The sequence below is a fragment of the Mastacembelus armatus genome, chromosome 4 (genome assembly GCF_900324485.2).
Source record: "Mastacembelus armatus chromosome 4, fMasArm1.2, whole genome shotgun sequence".
Lineage (NCBI taxonomy): Eukaryota > Metazoa > Chordata > Actinopteri > Synbranchiformes > Mastacembelidae > Mastacembelus > Mastacembelus armatus.
This window is the reverse complement of record NC_046636.1, coordinates 24,534,647-24,552,952: the sequence shown is the minus strand read 5'-3', so window position 1 is coordinate 24,552,952 and position 18,306 is coordinate 24,534,647. Positions and strand designations below refer to the sequence as shown.

General features: G+C 40.9%; 1 protein-coding gene across 1 annotated transcript; it reads left to right on the top strand.

The window, feature by feature from the left end:
- The first annotated feature begins 4,861 nt into the window (after positions 1 to 4,861).
- Positions 4,862 to 17,678, top strand: erich3 (glutamate-rich 3). Its single transcript, XM_026304902.2, has 14 exons — positions 4,862 to 5,012; positions 6,287 to 6,380; positions 6,833 to 6,958; positions 7,071 to 7,142; positions 7,389 to 7,517; positions 9,684 to 9,842; positions 10,128 to 10,328; positions 10,598 to 10,778; positions 10,959 to 11,145; positions 11,815 to 12,038; positions 12,161 to 12,304; positions 12,577 to 12,918; positions 13,994 to 14,116; positions 14,221 to 17,678. Exons 1-14 carry the CDS (start codon positions 4,993 to 4,995, stop codon positions 17,481 to 17,483), a joined length of 5,265 nt encoding a protein of 1,754 aa, XP_026160687.1. The 5' UTR covers positions 4,862 to 4,992; the 3' UTR covers positions 17,484 to 17,678.
- Positions 17,679 to 18,306: the final 628 nt, after the last annotated feature.

Genomic DNA, 18,306 nt, shown 5'->3' with positions numbered 1-18,306 from the left:
CCACCAGTCGGGGCTTTATGGCAGAGTGGCCCCACGGAAGCCTCTCCTCAGTGCAAGACACATGAAAGCCCGCATAGAGTTTGCCAAAAAACACATGAAGGACTCCCATACTATGAGAAATAAGATTCTCTGGTCTGATGAGACCAAGATTGAACTTTTTGGCGTTAATTCTAAGCGGTATGTGTGGAGAAAACCAGGCACTGCTCATCACCTGCCCAATACAATCCCTACAGTGAAACATGGTGGTGGGAGCATCATGTTGTGGGGGTGTTTTTCAGCTGCAGGGACAGGACGACTGGTTGCAACTGAAGGAAAGATGAATGCGGCCAAGTACAGAGATATCCTGGAAGAAAACCTCTTCCAGAGTGCTCAGGACCTCAGACTGGGCCGAAGGTTCACCTTTCAACAGGACAATGACCCTAAGCACACAGCTAAAATAACAAAGGAGTGGCTTCGGAACAACTCTGTGACCGTTCTTGACTGGCCCAGCCAGAGCCCTGACCTAAACCCAATTGAGCATCTCTGGAGAGACCTGAAAATGGCTGTCCACCAACGTTCACCATCCAACCTGACAGAACTGGAGAGGATCTGCAAGGAAGAATGGCAGAGGATCCCCAAATCCAGGTGTGAAAAACTTGTTGCATCATTCTCAACAAGACTCATGGCTGTACTAGCTCAAAAGGGTGCTTCTACTCAATACTGAGCACAGGGTCTGAATACTTATGACCATGTGATATTTCAGTTTTTCTTTTTTAATAAATTTGCAAAAATTTCTACATTTCTGTTTTTTTCTGTCAAGATGGGGTGCTGAGTGTACATTAATGAGAAATAAAATGAACTTTTTTGATTTTGGCAAATGGCTGCAATGACACAAAGAGTGAAATATTTAAAGGGGTCTGAATACTTTCCGTACCCACTGTATATATATAAAACAAGAATTATGTTCTCATTTGCTGTAATGACAATGCTTTATGCTAATTTCAGTGTTTTTGTCTTTAACAAATGTAAGTCCAGTTTGTGGCACAAATTTTAAAAAATTGAGAAGAAAAGAAAAACATAATTAAAGGACAAAAAGTGTTAATTTCCTCTAATTGTTTTCACACATACAGAAGTCGCATCTGTGTGGCCTCAGACAATGAGGATGAAAACACTCAACACTGGAGTTTACATATATTTACAAAGAACGTGACAGAGTAATTCAACTATGAGCTGTCAATGGCACAAAACAGAAATGATAAAAAAGAATGAATACTGAAAATACTGACATATCAAAGTATTCCCTCAAATTAAAATATAAAAACAAAAACAATCATACCATCTGATAATTTGTTATGCCCATTTACACCCACTGCTTTACACTGTAAAAGTTTCATTAAGGAGATACACTGGATATAGTAAGATTGAAGAATGTGGGAGACTCTTCCCAAGAGAAGCGATAAGCACTTGGCCCCGACCAGCCTTTGAAAAAAGTCTCCTAATTTGCTACTTCCACATGGACCTTTGCTTTCTTTGGGTCTGCAACTACTCATTTATTTCATTGAAATCAGCCTGAGCTGGGGTGGTTTACAATTGACACAACGAGTTTGGCATGACCTTTTCTCCTTGCTGTAAATGGGTACTCATTGAATCTGAAGGGGGAGGTGGGGTGCAGGAAGAGGGGTGTGGGGGGAGGTCGGGGTGGAGGGAGTGAGGGTTGCGTTAGCTGGGGGCCGGTGGGGGATTGTGTGGAAATCATAGCAGTGAAAATGGCAGTGCACTGAAAGAGGGGCCTGATTGCATTGGGACAGCATGTGAGAGTGAGCAGCATGCTCAGCCCAATCAGAGCGACATAAGGAAAAAGTGCTCTTATCAGCCAGTAATGGCCCACTTGACAATCACGCAGGCACAAAACTGCTCTATTTAACACTGATTGCAAAAACTCCTGCCCCCCCCCCCGATCTCGCACCCGCACGACTCCCTGAGATCTCCCTGCTACCTCCCAGCTTACAGCTAAGACCCTTCCCTGAATGGAATTTATAATCACACCTCTTCTGTTTCTACATTAATTGTTATTTTAAGACTCACATTGTGCATGAGGCATTTAGTAGTGGTGAAATGTCTGCTTTGATTGCTGTGTCTATTGTGAGCGTTGAGGGCACCTCCATCTCAATTCCAGCAGCCTGAGTGTTTAACCACGAATCTCTCTCTCTCTCTCTCTCTCTCTCTCTCTCTCTCTCTCTCTCTCTCTCTCTCTCTCTCTCTCTCTCTCTCTCTCTCTCTCTCTCTCTCTCTCTCTCTCTCATCTACCTGGCTGTCGATCTTAGTTCATGTCCACACCGACAGTGCACGTCTGGATTTTAATGAAGCTCTGCAAAGCTTGTTCTAATGCAGCTCTGATGATTAATGAAATACAATCAGTGTCTGTATCAGTGACACTCTGCTTTAATAAAATGGCCTAATGCCAAATTTGTAGAGGTAAAATATCTCAGAACTTTTTACGACACCAAAATGCAGATTTCCTGTTCACATTGTGTGTATTTTAATTTGCCAAAAAAAAAATCTTAAATATCAAGTATCACCCTGCCCTGAATGTAGTAAATATCTCCATCTCTTTTGTCTGCATTAGGATTTATGTCTATATTCCTTCAGGAAACATAAACTTCAATAATTTTTTCACAGTGTGTGTGTGTTACAACTAAAACATCTGCGGTTACACCAGCAACACACACAAAGACACAGTTTTAAATAAGAAGCTTCTGCTTATGCCCTTTATATTATCTTTTTTTTATCTTCTCTACTTTTTCTGTTGCTTTGATCCCACTTCTCCTTTCTTCTTTTCTTTTCCTCCTGGTTGTTCAGCCAAACGTTCACAGGTATGTGATGGCGTCCTGGTGTGAAACAGGAGGAAAAGAAAGCATGCGGCGCAGAAACGCTGGTGAGTGCAAATGGGCAGCAGCCACACCTAGTAGGCACCGCTGGTCTCGGTGGTGTCCATCGCAGGTTTACTGTGCAAAGATGAAGAGAACAAAGAAACAGTATTAATAACGACAAGTTCTCTTATCTTTTATCCTTTTTTTATTTACAATTTACACCTAAAAATTAGCTGCTTGGAAACCTCAAGCAATGTGGCAGATTTGCTTTGCTTTAATTATTATTAATGTTATTGTTATTCATTACAGTTAGCCATAGCTGACACAGCAAAATAAGTGGCACGTTGGCAAGTTGAACAAAAATTGACAATTTTTTTTCTGGGGGCAAAAGAATTTATGACATATATCTGCACTTTGTTGACACACAGTTTGCTTGTTGCACATCATGAGAAGCCGTAGAGGCAAAAATTGAATACTTCCCTTTACACACACACACACACACACACACACTCTCTCTCTCTCTCTCTCTCTCTCTCTCTCTCACACACATATATGCACTATATTTGCTGTTTGATGCATAAACAGTATTGGCCACTATAGAGATCTACGATACATCTCACTTATGCATTAATGCTTTAAAAGTCTTGTGAAGCAGAAAAGGAAAATGTTTGTCTTTATTGTTTATTTGTGTTAGTAGTGTCTCTGTTTTGGAGAATTTATGATAAAGCACCGACTCTCCCCAAAAACTTTATATCAGAATTAGATTTGTTTGCCTGCTTGAATCTTTCAAATGAAGCCTTTTCTTTGTAACATGACATTTTCGACATGTTTAAACTCTGCCCTACCTGTATAAAGTTTAATATTATATCTAAGGACCATCATGTTCTATTTAAAAATGATCAGAAATGTTATGCTGCCTGTATCTTCGATTGGGCACAAAAAGCAGAGAACAAATCAGCTCCTAGAGAGACTCAGGCTTTGTCACATCCTGAGACAGACAGAAACATGGCTCCACTCACTGGTCAGTACTGGTATCAACAACACACGTCACATGTCAAGAACATGAGCCAAGTTTGAGCCAAAACCTGCAGATGAATAGACGGAGTACTACATTACTCGTCATGGGGACATTATGGTGTTAGAGTAGCAAAGCCATATATACATGTATTAGACAACATATATACTTTGTATGGTGCAATATAAATGCAAAGAGATACTGGAAGACAGAGAGCAGGGGGAAAGGCACCACATTTATATGAATCATACATATAAAAGTGACACATTTGACCAAATATTCTTTCCCTCCTGCACCACAGACTCTGTAAATGCAGCCACTGCTCCACTAGAGGGCCACAGAGGACCTGCAGTCCTGTCTAACTGTAAATGTGTGAGGTGAGAGATGTGAGCTATGATTGTTCTGATTGTTCATCTGCTTTATCATCTCTAAAAGCAGAGGCTGCACCGCAGCTGCTCATTCTGACCATTGTTGTAAATGTTAAAGCAGCCGTGATTGTAACAACAGTTTCCCTAAGGACACAATAGTAGGTGTTTACTCAAGTAGCCTACTGTTCTACTTCACAGGAGTAAGATTACATTTTGAAAAAGTGTGATATTACATTGGCACATGAATTAAACAGCTGTAAAATATCCCCACACTAATACAGCCTTTATAATAACCTGATATTATACGGTAATTGAGACTGACGTGTAGTTTTTCTGCTTTAATTAAGTAAAAGATTTTGTTTAAATGAAATGAATTAAGAAGGTTGATTTTCAACACCAGCAGCTTCAGGATATGCTTTAAAATCAGAAGCTGAGAAGCGGTGCGGGTGTGTGCGGGTGTCAGTGTGGCCGCTACTGGTTTAGATGTTACTGGGACAGTGTGTGTGCGTGTGTGTGTGTGTGTGTGTGTCTGTGTCTGTGTGTGTGTGTGTGTAAGTGGAAACCAGCACCGTCACGTGATTTCCCATGGCAACCGGAGAGTCGTCAGTTTCGCTCCGGGAGACGTGCAGCCTCGGCCCGGATCAATATTTACTGCTACACCTGACAACTACCTCCTCAGCACAATACTTTCATTTCCCCTGTCGTTGTCTTCTGGTCAGGACCGAGCGGAGTCACCTGGAACATCGAGCAGCAGAGGAACATGAGTCACCTCAACCCAGGGTAGGTTTCAATGAAGCTGCAGAGACATTTGTTGCAAAGTTCTGCTCCTCTTGTTTTACTTCAACTTGTCTCTTCTTTAAATCAGGAAGAAAAAAAGCAGCACTAAAAGTCATTAAGTGCAAAACAAACGTGAAACGACTGATGACACATTTTGTCAAAGACAGATTCCTTAGTTAAGCAAAAATATTAATATCACAGTGCAGATTTACTTAGTTATCAGTGCTGGAATGCAGTTAACAAGTACATTTACTGCAGTAAAGCAGTAAGTGTATTTAAGTATAATTACGGGTTACTTTACTTGAGTGTTTTCAGTATTTTTATGTTACTTTATACTTTTGCTGGGAAAAATACTGCATTTCTCTGACAGCTACAGGTTTGGAAGTTAGTTTGTAAAATATGATTCATGTTATGGTCTAAACTATTGAGCAGTACATGAAGTAGTTAAGCTCCACCTCTAACATGAAGTACTAGTGATATAGTATTATAATAAATACAAACCCTGATTGCTATGTCTAACTATGCAGGACTTTTACATGCATTTTATAAATGTGGTATTTGTACTTTAACTTGAGTAAATGGTTTGAGTTTATTGTTTCAGTACTAGTAGTAGCACTATGACCCATCCCCTTATGGAAGACGTGTTTGATATTTTTAATTCAACTGGCTTGATGGTTTTTAATGATACTGGAAACCCAGTGATGAACGTATTAGCGTTCAGCATCACTTAAGGTTTTACTGCCTGCACATTTCGACTGCATATTTCTAAACCATACACCTCTACATCACTGACATGGAGCAAGTCAGGTATAAAATGGCAAGTGATAGTTTCACCGGTGTGATCCAACATGAAATCTGCAGCCAAAGCTGAAGCGCTGCGGAGACAAAGGGGAGGCAGACAGGGTTAAGTGTGCCATCCCCTCTAATTCCTGCATGTAATCACACACCGGTAACAGACCCTAGAGTTGTAAGATCCTGTTGCCTCAGAGCACAAATACTGGAGGAAATCAAATCTGTGTGGGAAATAAAAATCCACCTTCAGACAGGCTGAGCCGTGGACAACTTGATGTCTCGTTAATGAGGACAAGAAACAACAACCAACAAACAAACATAGTGTTGTGGCCCAGTAAACCGGCTGTAATCAATCACTTTGGTCAGCTGGCAGACAAAAGGTCAATTCTGGATGTCCTTCAGGACATGAGGGTTTAGTGCTGAAACGGATGTCACTTTTACTAATTTGTTATTATTTCTTAGGCTTTTGTTCTGTGTTTTTGTAGACTTATATCAGCCTACAACAGTCTGACAGACAAACATCTTGCTGGATACTTCAGCAACACTCGGATCAGGAGACACCTGCACAGAGCAGGACTGGTATGTCAGCAGGATGATGATGATGATGATGATGGTTATGATTGTGCATTGACCCTGAGGTCATGCCCTCATATTGTGGTTGGGATTTTATGGTTTTAATGAAGACACATTTAGAAATACTGACATTACGTCATCTTATATTTACACTAAAGAAAAAAAGAAGAGTTTCAAACTATCACTAACAGTATTATTTATTTTACAGCATGAACTCACCCTCACCCCTCGTGATCTTTGACTGAATATTGGGTATCAGGCAGTTGCCACTACCCTGAGCACAGCTGCATTAAAATAGTGTAATATCTTCAGGGGATTCAAATTTATCAGGCTTTTTTTTTTTTTTTTTTACATCGTTCACAAAATATCAGCTGTTGATGATCCCACTTTGAAAACAGAGACCAGTCTTTGGAAAACCCATATTGATTGAACCCCACTGAGACTGTTGCTGTTATTAGATCACCAGGAGCGGGCGCATCATTCCAGACAAAGAGTACAGACACAAGCTGATCCAGAGAGCTCACCACAGACACGTTCGAGAATGCCTGGCCCAGGCCATTTTCCACAAGGTGCTGGAGATGGAGGTGAGAGGAAAATGGAGTTTCAGAGACAAAAAAAAATAAAAAGCGTCAGCTGATGTGTGTTTCTCCTTTCATAATAACTGATGCTTGTTTGTTCTTTGCCCCTCCTATGCAGCGTCTTCATCAAATAGAGATCAAAAGGAAACTGGAGGAGTTTGCAAGAAGAGAAAGAGTGCACAAGATGAAGGTACATAATTCATCTTTGAAAACTGCTGCAGTATTTTGTAACGTAATGAATCTTTAATGATATAAAACTATGACATCAAAAGAAGGAAAGAGATCCTTAAAATCCTCTTCTGCACCTGGTTACAGAAGATCCAATCCATATGACTTATCCATTTTTAACAAAGTGAAATTGTACATTTTAGTGATATAAATCATTTTGTACGCATATGTCTTAATTTGGAACAAACTAAATGGTCTTGTTTGGAAGATGGAGCGTTCTAAAAGGTTTGAAGAAGACATCATCCACATCCTGTCTCCACACCCACCCATGGGTACAAAGGACAACCGAAAACAGCACTCTGGACCAGAGGGGGACCACTCTGAATCCTCCGAGTCTGTGAGTTAAAACATATGTCCCACCAGAGGTGTGATTGAACCAGTAGATGATTTAATGCTGGAATATCACTTTTAATGTAGAAATTTTCTCTTTAATCATTTGACCTTTAATCACATTGTTTTCATCAGGCAAGTGTGATATTTTTAAATGCCATGACATTGTTAAAGACTTTTTATTAAGCCAGTCAGCAGAAGCTTGGATAGGTCAATTAGATTGGGTTTTATAGGATAAAAGTTTTAATTTGAATTATTTAGTGCTTTAACCACTAAAAATCTTTTTATATTTTATAATATATTTGAACAAATACCATGTTAAAATATATTGTCTCTTCATCTGTGGTCCAAAGCACAGATAACACCGTAGTGTTAGTACCTTAGTGTCAGGACTGGGGGAACTATTATAAATTTTGGACCAAGGAAGCACCCACACTGGTACCTAATGTTCAACACAAGACTTTATTAACAGGACTAGGAAAAACAAGAACAAAACTCAAGGCAAAAGGGGATAGGTCTAGGCAGGGTAGCAAGGACAAAACATGAACATAGGACAAGGACACGAGGGAACAAGGCCGGAGGAGTCTGGGTCACACACACTTGGGAGACCCACCAGATCACACAGACACTTGAACATGAGAGACGGGGAGTCAGGGCATGAAGGTCTGGGTCACACACACACAATTAGGGAGACGCACCAGATCACACACAAACGCTTGAACATGAAAGACGGGGTCGGGGCATGAAGGTCTGGGTCACACACACACCTTGGGAGACGCACCAGACCACACAGGAAACATGAACGTGGACAGGGGATCAAGCATGAAGGGATCTGGGTCACACACACACCTTGGGAGACGCACCAGACCACACAAGAAACATGAACACATTAAGGGAATTACAACATGAGGTAGTCTGGGTCACACACAACTGGGGAGACGCATCAGACTACACAGGGAGCAGGAACATGGACACAAGGGTAACAGGGCATGAAGGGTCTGGGTCACACACATTTAAGGAGACGCACCAGACACACGGGAAGCGAGAGCATGAATACGGGGAATCAAGGCATGGAAACAACAAGGGCATAAAACATGAAACGAGACTAAGACACATGAACAGAGGACATGGGAAAAGGACCAGAAAACTAACAAAGACCAAAAGAGACAAAATACTTAACTCTGGGAGAACAAAAGGTAGTCCACTCACAACACTGTCTTGGCAGCACTCAAAAGAATACATAACAGACAACCCGGCAACTAAAACAAGAAACAACCAAGGTATATAAAGACCGGGCACAAAACAAGAAACAGGTGAAAATAATCAACTAATTAGGTCAACATAAAGAAACTGAAATAATCAAAAACCAGTTCCTGTCAGGATCCTTCAAAATAAAATAACAGGAAGTCCAGAGAAATGGATCCTGACACTTAGTGTGTTATATTGAGGTTTGTATACAAAATGTTGATATTTAATTAAAGGAAAACTTTGGCATTTATTGACTGTTTAGATGTGAGAGTGCTATCAATCTTCTCATCTAACTCAGGAAGACTGTTGAACTGCTCTTCTGATTTAATTTGATCCATAGCCACCAAACAAAACCTCAAAGTTCATACATAAAGATGGATTTGAAACATTTAAAACAGCCAGAGCAAAAGCTTCTCAAAGGTTTTCAAACACTGACACCTAAATCCAACGAGCTGTGTCAGCTGCTGCTACGTGTGTGTGCGGATATGAGGGTGTTTGAAGTTCAGTAGTGGGCTTAGACCCGTTTTAGCTTAAAAAGCCACAACCCTTGACGCCAGAATAAATAGAGGGAGTATTCCTGCTGCTGATGTCTGTGTTTACACTGTGACATCTCTCTTCTGAAGTCTACAAACATGATAATATATTGAGAAAAATGTCAAGGCCCTTCTGGGAAGATTATTAAAGTAAACTCATTTATCATCCATAAGATTAACATTCATAAAGGGAAACTTAAGTGATCCCCAATAGGAAATGTGCTGTAAGACAATTACTCTATAATGATATAGATGAATAATAGAGCCCTTTAGATCAAATTAAGATACCTATACATGCAGTGTTTATGATTTACACAATGCTGGTTGTGTGTGTGTGTGTGTGTGTGTGTGTGTGTCTGTCTGTGCGTGTGTGTGTGTTATATGTGCTGCAGCTGGGATCATCCCGACCCAACACGGCTCCAGGGAAGATGCAGAGGCCTGTGCGTCTGAAGCCCATCCACAGTAACAACACCACGGCTTCACTGAGACGCAGCTCCCCTTACAGACTAATGGAGTCCTCTAATGAGAACGACCAGTCATTCACCTGCAATGTGAGACCTGCACATAATGCATTCATTCACACACATGTATAGACAGTGCACTGCTTGATAACACCATACTGTAAATGGGACAATATGGCTACATGGTTTGAAAATTATTTTATTTATCATTACAAGCACAAAAGTTGTTTTCACCTCATAAATGCACAGAGTAGTCTAACATCATCTGTTAGCTAACAAACTCTACAGTAAAAAAACTGCACACACATGCACGTTATCCCGCTACTACTACAACACACAACTGTAACTTTATTACTTCCCTCCCGAACGGACAAGGAGTCCCAGAGACGTTTTCAAACAATGGAGGCTTCCCGTGGCATCTCACCCTACTGCCTCCCAGTCATCAACAACTTTCTGACTCCAGTGCCTCCAGCTACGAAGAGGAAAGGGAGGGGTGTGAAGGTCACTCCCAACGGCACGCTCAGAGGTCGCAGACTGCGCCCTCCCACCTCCTCCAGTGGAGCTGACATCAGTGAGGTCTTTATCGCTCTTCATGTTTTCTATTACACAAATAAAACGCAACAAACTTCGACACTTCAGACCCTTTGGATAAATTTAATTAAGAGTCTTACTTATTTATTTAAGAGTCATTTACAATTTCCAGATTTAAGAATTGTTTCCATTCTATGTATCATTATAGAAATACTGTAAATTCCATCTAGACCCGTGTCACTGGGGCTTAGGATGTTAAAAACTCCATTAATGTGATTTCAAACTTGCCCAAACCTGCTTTTTTTTACACACAGGACCCCCCAATGCTGAGGAGCTCTGTGCCCCAGAGCAGAGTGTGTGTGACCATGGTCTACTTTGGCAAAGCGGTGCATCTCTCCCACGACCTGGCCGACATGAGGGATGAGGTCAAAGTGTTTCAGCAGCACTGTGGAGGAGAGAACTTGTGTGTGTACAGGGGCAGGCTCTGTGAGGGAGGTCAGTGCGCCAATGTACGACTGTGCTTGTTAGACACTGATTAATTAGAGCAGGAGACCTGACTCGTTTCAGAATTTCATTGCTTGTGTTTTGTTTTTTACAACAACAATTTCACAAATGTAATAAACTGCTTTATAAAACAATTGTGTCTCTGATCCACGTTATCAATCTTTCCATCAGAGTCCTTCCAGTTCGTTTCAAGGCGACACCAGGGTTTTCCCTTCAGTTTGACGTTCTTCCTGAATGGGCTGCAGGTGGAGCGGCTGAGCTCTTGCTGTGAGTTCAAGCACAGAAAAGGCTCCAGGCTCGGTGGCAGGCACGGACATTTTGGCCTCTCCAGAGTAGAGGGGGCCTCTCCCTGCTACAAGTAAGGGCTCCTTTTCCAGGCACAGGTACAGGCTGTGTCTCTAACACAGGAAAGGAATTGCTGAATGTATCACAGGGATAAATAAAAAAAATTTTTAAAAATCTTTGAATTCCCACTTTTAAAGGAATTGTTTGACATTTTGGAATAATGATTAATGGGTAGGATACAATACAGTTCATAGCACAACACATAGGGTTATAAATAATATATTCAATATTTCATATTAACAAGTTGATTATATGACCTTTTGTATGTGAAATGGACCAGAAATGAAAATGAAATAACCAAGTATCATGTGACCCACATGACTATCATTTTCCCCTAGTTTTCTGGCTCACTACTAACTAATGTTTTGCTTCAGTGCTAAGCAGCAAAATGTCACTTCAAAGAGCCAGATATCTATCAGGAGTTGGATGAGACCAAAATCAGAACTAAATGAGAGTGGACTTAGTTTTACAAGCACAACTCCCAATGAATAGTAATGTTTCTCTGGCTCTGCTCAGCAATCGTTCACTCCCAACTTCACCATATTGATTTGATGATAATATTTCAATGAGCATACTTGAGTGTGGTGTTGATCTTGTCATCTGATGCTCGGCAGGAAAACTAATAGATGTATTTCTCAAAATGTGAAATTATTATTTAAAACTGATAAAATGCATTTTTTAGGTGCATCATAGCAATGGGACTGGACAAAAAGCCCATGCCTCCACCAAAGAGAGCCAAAGAGGATGAAGGAGGAGATGAGGCAGTTACCAGCCCAAAGGACACTCCTGAGATGGACAAAGAGAGGACTGATGCTCCCTCCCCTTCAGATTGGGAAACGAACCAGCAACAGGACATGGAGACTCAAGGCAAAGAAGGAACAGCTGCTGAGGACAAAGTCAGAGATGGTACAATGGCTGAAATGTCCATATATATATTATAAAACACTGTGACTCTGTAGGAAATAAATGTAGTAACATTTTCTTTCTGACATATATCAACACGTTTCACTCTATATCTTCACCCTAAGATTATGAAGAAGACTTTGAAGCAGATGATGAAGGACCTGTAGATCATCCTGAGGCAAAAGAAAAGAAATCTCCTCCATCCGGTGAAACTGAGAGGCAGGTTAGAAAGCGAGACACATCTGAGACTGAAGATGATGACAAGGATGGTGAGTGAATCTTGTTGTCTCTCAACCTTTCAAGTACTGCATGGATCAAAATCAGTAAGGCGGCATTTCATTGTTTATCCATTTGACACGTGCGTTTAAAACAGAAAAGCAGAATATGTTGTTGAAATCCAAGATCTCGAAGAGAGGAACTTCTTGTTCCTAAATAACAATGTCTTTATGGTGTATTTTCCCAATTTCCGATTTCCTTTTTTTCATTATATGGCATGCTTCTGTTAAAGAATTTAAAAAGCTCTGTCTGTCTTGTACTGAAGACATAAAGTCTCGCTCAGCCACCATCTCCCGAGTCAGAAACCATGAGGAGAGTGATGCTGAAACCACAGAAGACTTGAGAGAGGCCAAGGAAACACAGAAATTTGATGAGGTCAATCAAGAGGAAACCGTTGCTTCACCACAGGAACCAAATCCAGTAGACGCTGCAGCCACCGAGTCCACTGTGGCAAAAGACTCAAATACACAGGACAGCACAGGGGACAGCCCAGAGATCCAGATCTCTGACGCCACCGACCCCTCAGGGAATGAGAACAAAGAGAGTGACGACACCTCTGGAGACAAAGAGGTAGATGAGAGCAAACAGGATGAGGAACAGGAAAGGGGTGAGTATAAACCAGCAGATGCAGGTGTGGAGCTTTCACCTGAGTAAGAAAATGGATCAGTCCATCTTCTCTGGAGGTTTTTCCACTATTATAACCACCAGAGCTGTAGTCAAAACCACTTTATGTGAGCCAAGCATCAGGAGCAGGTGTGTATACATGCAGGTCTGTATGTAATTTGAGTAATACAGTAACACAGCGCTGACAACGACTAAATAATTACTGTCACAGTACTACAGTATTCTCAGTTTGTGTAATACTATAGTGTAATAATGATTTTAAATTTTAATAGTGGAAAAAAACTTCTGTCACATTTGTTTTCTTATTTTTTATTGTGTTTTATGGCTTTTGAGCTCAACCGCTTTTTAATATTCATTTACAATGAGTTTCAAGTTGTTTGCACGTATAACCATATTTTGACTGTATTTTATATTGTTTTTAGGCTTAAAGACAGCGTCGGTTATACTATGTTTTTTTATATAGTGTACTTGTCTTAAAGCAGTTTGGGTTAAATAAAACAAAATGCTGTGAAATAAATAAACACTTCAAAAAATACAGCTCAGGAAGTGAAAGTGAAAAGCCCTCAGGGGTGAAATTGCAATCAAAAAAGGAGGAAGCTGCTGCTGAAGTACACATACTGTACACACATAAAATTCCAGTATTTCAAAAAGCACAAAACACGCAACAGTGAAGAGCTATTGAATATTCATGTACTGGGTGAACACAAAGATCTAGCTTGCATTACAAGCAGCTTCCTTCTTTTCCTTCAAATTCTCATCCTAAAAAAACAGAGTTTCCATTTTATTACTCTCCTGTTTTGTGTGTGTGTGTTTTGTGCCTCTTATCATTTTGCATGTTGTGTTGCTCCTTTATGTTTGCACCTGGAAAGATTAAAGAAAGATTCTTTTGTTAATGGTTGTATGTTTCTTGATTGTCTCAGTTCCTTCACTGCATTTGCATTGTTCAAACATTTGAACATCGTGCATTATCATGAGTGGCTTGCAGAAGTTAGAGGTGTGGCTGTTGAAACAGTGAATTTCTATCATTGCATGTCCCATATCTCTTTCTCTTTTCAAAGCCAAATCTGTGCAGAAGAAGCTGGCAGGAGCCATTTTTAATGCGTCCCCGTGCAGCTCTGAGCCAGAACTGAGTGAGACCAGTACTGAGGAGGAGGAGGAGCCCACAGATAAAGGCAACAAACGTAACTATAAAGATACCACATGTTTATTACAATTAATTAGCTAGCAAGCTACAGCAGTTACAGAAAAGGTACTTTCCTAAATAATCTCTCATTTGTAATTGTAGATGCAGTTCCAGAGAAATCAGGGACATTTACAGAGCAGCAGCAGGCTCCTGTAGGTGAGATAAAACCTGAAGAATGTGTTGGGGAATGCAAAGTGGCTCAGGATCAAGATGAGATGTCTGAGCTCACAGAAAAGATGGATGAAAGTGAAGAGGAGCTCACAGAAAAGATGGATGAAAGTGAAGAGGAGCTCACAGAAAAGATGGATGAAAGTGAAGAGGAGCCTCATGAAAACAGTGGTAGTACTAAACATGAGATGGTGCAAATAGATGAAGATGATGAAAAGGTTGCATCCGAAGAAGCAGCAGCAGAAAAAGATAAACCAGAGGACACAGATGCAGCCCTACATCCTGCATCTGAAGAAGACATAAAAGAAGAAAACCAAACTTCGGAATCTGAGGAAGAGGCAGCAGCTGAACTCACTGTTCCCGACGAGCCACAAAAAACAGAAGAAAAGGAAAAGAAAACTGCAGAGGAGGCTGACACACAGCCCAACAAGATGGGGCAAGGGCCAAAAAGCAGTGAGGAGGATGAATCATCAGTATCAGAGCTGAATAAAAAGACTGATGAGACAGCAGTGCCAGATAATGCCGAGGCGGAGGCAGCAATGACAGCGAGCGAGACAATGGAGATGAAAGCAGAGCCCTCAGAGGAGCAAGAGGCCCTCAGCCTTGAAGAGGCACCTGTAACCAACCCAGACAAGAAGCAGCAGAGAGACAGTGAAGACAGGGCTGCAGCATCAGAGACAAAAATCACAACAGAGAATTCAAGCAGCTCGTCAGAGGGAAGTGGAGACACCATGGTTGAAAAAACAGCAGATATAAGCGTGGACAGTGAAAAGGATGGTGGTACTAAAGATGATATTAAAGAGGAGGAAGCAAATGAAGTAATGAAGGAAATTAAAGATGAGAGTGAAAAGGAGAGCAGAGATGTGGAAGAAGAGGGAACAGAAAAATCTGTAGATGATGAGGGAGAGAAGCAGGAGTCTTTGGAGGAAAGTAAGAACAAGAAAAAGCAGAAAAATCCAGATGAGATAACAATAGCTGAGGACAGTGCAGAGGGAGAAATGGATGAAACAGAGGAGAATGATAAAAGCAACACGGAAGAAATGACAGAAAATGAGGAAAACATTGCAGATTGTGTAAATAATGATTCAGACACACAGGCAAAAGGAGAGCCATCTGAGAAAAACCTTGGTGAGGAGGATAAAGAGACAAACAAAGAAAGAGCTAAAGAATCAGAAAAGGCAGAAGAAGATGAGAATAGCAAATATGTCCAGGATAAAAATGACGAGGAAATATCTGAAGCAAAGGGAGGCACAACTGACAAAACCAATAAGGATGAAGACGTCGACACATTGACAGCTGTCGATGAAGAAACGGGTGATGGAGAAATGGAAGAGAAAGTTGAGAATGACAAAGCTGAACAAAGTGAATCTGGGAAAAACGAAGATGACGAAGAATCTGAAGAGAAGAAAGTCACAGCTGAGATTACGGAGGGAGAAGAAATTACTGAAGAATGTGACAAACGTGCAAAGGAAAACGCTGTTGAGTCAGAAGATGTTGGTGATGGCAAAGCTGCAGATGACACTAGAAAAACTGAAGAGGCATCAACCATTGCAAATGAACCTGAAGATGATGAGAAAGAAGCTGAAGGAGCAGGTAACAAGAGTGAAGAAATTGATGCTGAGAATGGGGAGATTTCTGCCAGAGCAGAGAACAAAAGTCATGAGGATGAAACAGAAGCACCAAATATCAATGATGAAGGAAAAACAGAGGAGCCTACTGGAGATGAGAGCCCAGAGGTGAGAGAGTCTGGCAATGACAAGCTGGACCAGGCTCCTGACACAGATGTGGCTGAAAGTGAGGCAAAAGAAGAGGACATTGTCGTGGAACGACAAGAAGAATCAGCTCAGAAAGATTCAGAGCAGGAGGCAGTTGGTGAAGAGCTAAAAGAGAAATCAAATTCAGATGACCTAAATACAGACAAAGAGGGAAGTGTGGAAAACAAAGAAGATCAAAACTGCAAAAACTCTGACAGTGATCATGAAAACAGAGAGTCAGATTCAACCAAAAATAATATGAATATGTCAAACGAAGTGACAGTTGCTTCTTTGGGTGAACAAGCACAATCATCAACAGATGATACAACTAAATTACATGAGTCCATAGCAATGACAGATCCTAAGACTGACAAAGACTCTGATGACGATGCTGCTGGTGTCGAAGGAGAAAATGCAGCAGACATGGAGGAGGCGAGCAAGGCCTCGGAGGAAGGAGCAAGTGTGCTGCACAAACCTCAGGCACAAAACAATATGGCTGAGAGCGCAGAAGAAATGACTCTAGCAAGAGAAGACAACACAGATCTAGTCACAAACTGGGTAACCATGCATCAAACGTCGAAGTTTTTCGAGAAGTTTGTCGAACCTTTAGAAGACCTGAAGGATGAGAATTCAGACACCCTGGCTTCCACAGAGCTGCCAGGATCAGAGAGCCCACTCAAGATGGTGACATTTTCTGAAAAAGAACAAGATGAAAATGAGTCCATGGAAATAACCAAAGTGGTAACTTCAGAGCTGAAGAATAAACTCTCTGAAGATGATGAACCTCATGAGAATGATCCTGGCACAGAGGAAACTGAGGTGAAAGACTTCATACAAACAACAGAGATGGAAGAAAATGATATAGAATCAACAAATGGAAGGTCACAAGGTCACAAAGGAAGCAGGGGATCTGTTGACGAAGACAAGGTTCAAGATGCACCAGCACAGCCACAAGCTGCTATTTCCAAAAGTGATATGGAAAGGATGGCAGGCACTCATCTTTCAGCAGCCAGTGGCAAACCCGAGACCCAAACAGACGAGATAACTAATGACGACGGTCCAGGCTTGAATGGAAACCCACCAAAAACTGAAGAGGAAAAAGGTCTCCTACACTCACCCAAAACAGAACATCATGAGCTTTCAGCGAGTCCAGGTGGACTGAAAGATGGAGAAGAAACAGAGGAGCAAAGTGGAGAAGTTACAGAAATAACCGACTTTACTACGTCCAGGTCTGAAGATGGAAGCCAAGAGGAGAGTGAGAACAGAGACATCCAATCCAAAGCGTCTGATATGAGCGTCAGTGGAGACAAATCAAGAGACTTGCAGCTCATCAAACACTCTCTGAGTAAAGACAGACTGAGCACGTTCTCATTAGACGAAACTCTGTTTGGGCACAGTTCTTATCCTTTGCTCAGTGCTGCGAGGACTGAGAGCGGACATTAGAGCTGCCGGCTCTGGCACTAAGGTACAGTGTATTTTTATCTTAACAGGAGATACGCCTGGAAGCAATTGAATTACTAAAGTTAATACATTATTTAAAAACAAACTAACAAAGTTATTTTGCAAAGTTTTAGACAATCAGATGCTAATGAATATTTGCTCAGGATAAGGTCAGTCAGCTTCTTAAACAGACTTCAAACATCCAATGTAGGGGGTTTGACTGCTGCATGAAATGTTTACAATAGAGCATCTCTTCCTATTACTGCTAACAAAGAGGCATAGCTGTTGTGAAGTATCAAGTATAGCTGCTATCACTGATTACCTGTAAACAGATATTCTTCCACTCATGCTTACAAATGATTGAATAATTCATATTGTTGTGGTCTCCCACAGCTTGCTTTGCTCCAGTACATTTTATATTGCCACTGACTGGGCACAAGCACAATGTTAGAGTCCTGCAGTTTTAATCAGAGATCTGTGTCTGTGTTAATGACAATTTTAGTCAGAGCATTAAGAATATTATTTGTTTATAACAGGATCTAGACAAAAATGCAGCAGAACAGCAGGAATGCTAATCTAAGCTAACACGGATAATTCAATCTTCATCAGCCTGAAAATGAGTTTGGTAAAACAGTGCTAATGTTGTGAAATGTCAAGTCTAGGCACTTATTTGTGTCATTATTGCTGCTATTGCTACCTCTTTTTCAAAAACATACTACATATATTTATTTGTATTGGCTTTTCATCCTTTTTTTTAATGGTTTGTGTGGGTTTGTTCATTTGATATTTATCAACACTTGTGTGATTTGGCCACTCAAAAAATAAA

Excerpts from the sequence above, each read along its gene's own strand:
- erich3 (XM_026304902.2), top strand. The coding sequence starts at position 4,993 with ATGAGTCACCTCAACCCAGG. Across the intron at positions 11,146-11,814 it reads GGGGCCTCTCCCTGCTACAA|GTGCATCATAGCAATGGGAC; the intron begins GTAAGGGCTCCT and ends TGCATTTTTTAG. Across the intron at positions 12,305-12,576 it reads TGAAGATGATGACAAGGATG|ACATAAAGTCTCGCTCAGCC; the intron begins GTGAGTGAATCT and ends CTTGTACTGAAG.